The 5,209-nt window shown below is 40.5% G+C and overlaps 1 protein-coding gene across 1 annotated transcript in view; it reads left to right on the top strand.

Moving 5' to 3' along the window:
• The window catches only part of ADAMTS9 (ADAM metallopeptidase with thrombospondin type 1 motif, 9), a 189,036-nt gene that overhangs the window by 73,731 nt on the left and 110,096 nt on the right, over positions 1-5,209 (top strand). The window contains exon 12 of the mRNA XM_012639039.1: positions 1,954-2,099. Within this exon, the coding sequence (XP_012494493.1) occupies positions 1,954-2,099 (146 nt within the window). The remainder of the gene's footprint in view (positions 1-1,953; positions 2,100-5,209) is intronic.

Raw genomic sequence — 5,209 nt, 5'->3', positions numbered from 1 at the left:
GTGGTTTTGCCTTTTCAAGAATGCCATAGTGTTGGAATCATATAGTTTGTAGCCTTTTCAGATCGGCTCTTTCGCTTAGTCACATGTGCGTAAGATTATTCCACGTCTTTTCATGGGTCATCGCTTTTTAGCACCGAATAATACTCCATTGTCAGGATGTACCGTAGTATGTTTATCCATTCACTTACGGAAGGGCATCTTGGTAGCTTTCAAGTTTTGACAGTTATGAATAAAGCTGCTATAAACACATGTGTGCAGGTTTTTGTGTGAATGTAAATTTTCAGCTCCTTTCAATACATACCAAGGAATGGGATTGCCCGATCGTATGATTAGAGTATGTTTAATTTGTAAGAAACTGCCAAATTGTCTTCTAAAGTGGCTATACCATTTTGCATTCCCACCAGCAATGGATGGTTTTTCTTGTTACTCCATACCCTCACTGGCCTTTGGTGGTGTCGTGTTTTGAATTTTGGCCATTCTAATAGGTGCATAATGATATCTCATTGTTGTTTTAATTTGCAACTCCCTCAAGACATATGATGTTAAGCATCTTTAAAAAAATTTTTTACTCTTTTGTGTGATTTCTAGAAATTCTGAAATTCTATCTGGGGCTCATGTTCCGTTTCTATTGATTAGTGATACTCCAGGCCAAGCTGCCTCTCTGTTCATTTATTTTTATATGCATCTATTCTAAAAAATGTTCACAGAAGACAACTGTGAAGTGATTTACGGAGAGCGATGTGATCAGCGCTGGCTCGGGCCACATTTCTGGAGTACTGAGTTGCCCAGGGTTCAGATGTGGAACCTTTTAAGCCTCAGCCAAACTGCCCAGGGAAAAGGCCGAGTCCTCAGATACTGTAAGAGGATAATTACCAGGGAGGAGGCGGGCAGACTAGAGAAAGCTTAATTGCACTGTGTAAATAATGTTCCCCAAACCTTTTGTGGGGGTGAGGCCGGCTGTCCCGACTGAGACCTTCACCTGCCTCTTGCTTCTCCTCTCTGCCTGCACACCGCCTTGCCGCTGGCCTCCCAGGCCTTCTGCTGCTCCCCTGCGCGCCTGGGTCCTCCCTGGGGATAAATCACGACCACCGCCACCAGCTCCGCTTCAGAGATCTGAGTGAGCCGCGGGGCGTCACCCTCCTGCGGCCACTGCCGCCACTGTTCCTTTGTCCAGCGCTCAGTGACCTCGGCTTTGTGTCAGGGTTTCACACCCCAACAATGGCAGAGGGTTGGAAGAGGCTTCTCCAGTCCCTTGTCCTGCTGAGGAGTTTTATTTTGTTTTACTATTTTTTTTTTAAAACATCATGGCCTTCTTCCTGCTCCAGGCTGGAGAATCTGAAACCATTAGTAACAAAAAAGTAATAAAGTTTAGGACTGTCTGTCATGTGTCCATTTTGCTTTAGTCTCATCCTGAGTGCTTTCTCGGAGTGAGTTTATGGGAATATAGGAATCATGTAATTAGGTTTTTTTTTTTTTTCATCTCCTATATAATTAAAATTGGGTTTTCAGATCCATGGGGAGCAATGAAGCCTATTATACCATTCATGGTACCTGGTAACGTCTCTAGGCCTTGCTAATGGAGATGCACTATGCAAATCCTGTAACTCATTTTGGCCGTGCCATAACCAATCCTTCCGTTTCCACTCCTGGCTTCTCCCAGTAGACTAACTGAGCAGTTTGCAGGTGGCCGTAGGAGTTACCGTGTCAGCCTGGAGCAAGTCACTCACTGGCCAGTTTAATTCAAGCAAGCTATAAATGAAGACACAGCCTAAAATCAATAAGTACAAAATTAAAATCCCTGCAGTTTCCGTGATTCGTGTAGTTGATGAATTTGCAGCATTTCAAAGCAGCACATGGAAAAAAATCAAAGTGTGGTATATGCGAAAGGACGGCCGGTGCTACGATGACTCGCAGCGCCAAGCTCTCCCTCACTGTTCCCCTTATCAAATACAGCACTGCAAGTTTGGATTTTGTGTTCCCAAAGAAATGGAGGTCCCCGTGACTGATGGATCCTGGGGAAGTTGGAGTCACTTTGGAACCTGCTCAAGAACATGTGGAGGAGGCATCAAAACAGCCATACGAGAGTGCAACAGACCAGAGTAAGTCCTAGAACATCACTATCGCTATTGGTGTGGCCGGAGGGAAACATTCCTAACGGGAGTAATTTAGCTGGAGCTGATGAAGAGCAGTTCCAAGTTAGAAGAGCGGGTGGACTTCCAGGACTGCCTAGATCCAACATACCCAAACTCTTTAGCCCCACGGACTTCCCCTCTGTATTATTTTCTCCCAGGCTCCTGGGTTATTGAAAGTGTTGCTGCCAGTTGATGGTTTTGTATAGCTTAGCTTGTTCGGTTTCCCGATTTTGACATTCAGGCATATCTCACTGCCCCCCCACCCCCCAACTTGAGATAGTGCACTAATAGAGTAAATAGATAAATTTTCACAAGGAAACAACCAAATGGAACATTTTCATCCAGATCGTACATAAACATACCCTTTCTAGTTAGCTACTGAAATGCTGAAAAGGGCTCACAGATGCCAAGGGACCTGGGACCCCAAGTTGGGAAATAACTTTTTGAATCAATCTAGTTGTATTACAGGTAAGACACCTGAGGTCCCCATCCTACAACCTGACAGTTTGCAGATTGGGAGTCTCTTGCTTTCAGGGTAATTCTCATTAGGTGACCATGGCAACCTCTACCAGCCTAACCTTGTTTAGACTTACATATTTCAGTAAAGTCAATGAATTTTTTCCCCCAGCATTTGTCATAGGTGACACGTGTTTGTTGGGGTGGGGGCTGTTTGTATGTAGATAATAAATTGCTATCTTCATTATGGGGAATGACATCCAATTTTACGTGGATCTAAGATGTATAAAGTTTAAAAGGAATAAAAAATAGCACATAAGTAAAAGTAAGTAAAAGCTTTTATGGCACTCTCTTAGACTTGCTGTTGGACCCATATGGGCTAGGGAGCCTAAGAAGTCTTTACAGAATAGGGATAGTTTTTTGGTATATAAACTAATAACCATTTTTAAGACCCCGGCTCCTTTTGGATTATGTCAATTGATTTTGCTGAGCAGTACTCATTTATTTTTAACAGCTCAGGGATAGCAGACTCTTGTAAAGAGAAGCAAGGGGTGAAGTAAAGGAACGAAGTGGGTAGTGCAATGCCATAGCTGTGTTGTAGAGTCGTAGAACCAAGCGCAGGGCACTACTGAGGTCCAGCTGACTGTTTATGGGTAGGAAAAGAGTCTGATGTTGACAAAGCTTCCAAATTTTTTATAATAAAGATATGAATGGTAAGAACTGTAACTGTAACTGTAGGCCACTGATTTGCAAGCCCTGGTCTAAATAAATACCCTGTAGTACAGATCACAGATGATAAAGACTTTATTTTAATTCATTTTTGTTCACAGTCCAACATTTCATGTCCATATAATATTACTCTCTCAGAAAGACAACCAAAGGGCTATAAGACTGTGCTCTGTAAAACTAACAGTGTAGCTATGGATAAAAACGAATGAGCATTAGATTTTCTATACAGCCTACATTTTATATTGGTTTTTAAAATAGTAGTAAAAATATAGTCCAGAATGCTTTAAAAAAAAATTCAGACACAAACATATGTGACATAAAAAATTTCTGTCATTATTATTCCCGTACTCTACCTACTCCTCACTAGAAATAACCACTGGAAAATAATTTGATGTGTATCATTTCAGACTTTTTAAAACGATTATGGATGTGATAGGTAGTCTATGAAATAAGTATCATGTAATATAAAATAAGGCTCATACTGCTTTTTCAACTCAACTATATATCCTAGCTGTTTGTATTATTGAAGGTTTAAAATAAAACCTTGTAACCTAACAGCTAATAGCATGAATTTTCTACAAATTAAAAGCTATTTGGTGGCTACCTTGAGCAAAATTATTATTTTATAGTAAGTACTATTATGAGGTATGGATATTCCAAACAGTAGATGCTTTGCAAGTACCTTTTAGAATTTTGATTCCATAATGTTTCATTCAAAAGAAGTATCAGGCCTTTTTTTTTTTAAAGTTGTAGAGCAATTCTAGAAGTAACTTGAAAAGTGGAGAGAGATAAATCACTCCATAATTGGAATGGGCTAGACAAAGGAAATCACCCAGTGTAAAGATCTCAGCAGAAAAGGATCTTGAGCTTCAAAGAGAAACAAAGATCCTCACATTGAGAAGTTAAGAACCAATCACTAAAGACCTCGGTTAGAAGTCCTTGTCCTGGCTGTGGGCTATGGGAGGTTTTAAAAAAATACAATCCACCTAGTTGAGTGTCAGCACTGACATCATTTCGTTAAAACTCCTCCAAGTTATTGGCACTTTAGGATGTCCCTGTTAATTGAGGAAGGAGACTGCCTCTGAATACTGAGGTTACAATGGCTCTGGGGGAGTCAATCTGAAAAGAGAAAGGGACATAGAAAAGGGAAAATCAGATCTCAATCTTGGTTTAAAAGCTCGTTCAGAGAAATTCACGGAGCAGATGGTTCATTATGTAGAGTGGGGAAGTGGTTGCTGTCATGCCTCTCGGGGAGTTTGAGGGGAACAGTCCCCCTCACTGCGAATATGCCTTTTCTCAGTTTGATGAGCCCTTAGAATGTAATGTAGAGCTCCATTTTTGGAATCCAAGGTGTAACTCTGTTAAGGACAAATGGATTGTTTTCCCCCCCACAAAATTCATCTGATTAAGAATGTAAGCATCCAGATACTTTGTGCAATATTTTTAGGGTTTTTTTTTTTCCCCCTGAAAGTATAAAAGCCAAAAAAGAGAAGCAGCCTTGCCATGTACATGGGATTATGCTATACTCGATGATGAGCAAGCTGTGGAGACCACATGCTTTCTAATTTTGGTCAAACATTTTTTTGGTCTAAACTGGCATATGGTGCTACAGGTGGTGTCCTAATATTTTGTCTTTAAATGCTATTTTAATTTCCTTTAATCTCAATTTTGATTCATACCCTACGGATAAGATGGTTATACATCCTGGTTTGCAAAGATGGGACCAGTTTACATCTGTTGCCTTGGAGAAGTTGTTCATAGCCCTCATTTTCACTCTCAAAGTGTCCTTGATTAGATAATTAATTATATTTTCACCTGACTTAGAAGAGTAAATAGAGTAAATTTTAAAATTAGGACCACCAAAAACATAACTTAGAGTACCAAAACAAGAC

This window comes from Propithecus coquereli, unplaced genomic scaffold, assembly GCF_000956105.1.
Source record: "Propithecus coquereli isolate 6110/MARCELLA unplaced genomic scaffold, Pcoq_1.0 Scaffold1, whole genome shotgun sequence".
In the NCBI taxonomy this organism is placed as follows: Eukaryota; Metazoa; Chordata; class Mammalia; order Primates; family Indriidae; genus Propithecus; species Propithecus coquereli.
Note: the sequence above shows the minus strand (reverse complement) of the source record. Positions and strands in the feature narration are given on the sequence as shown.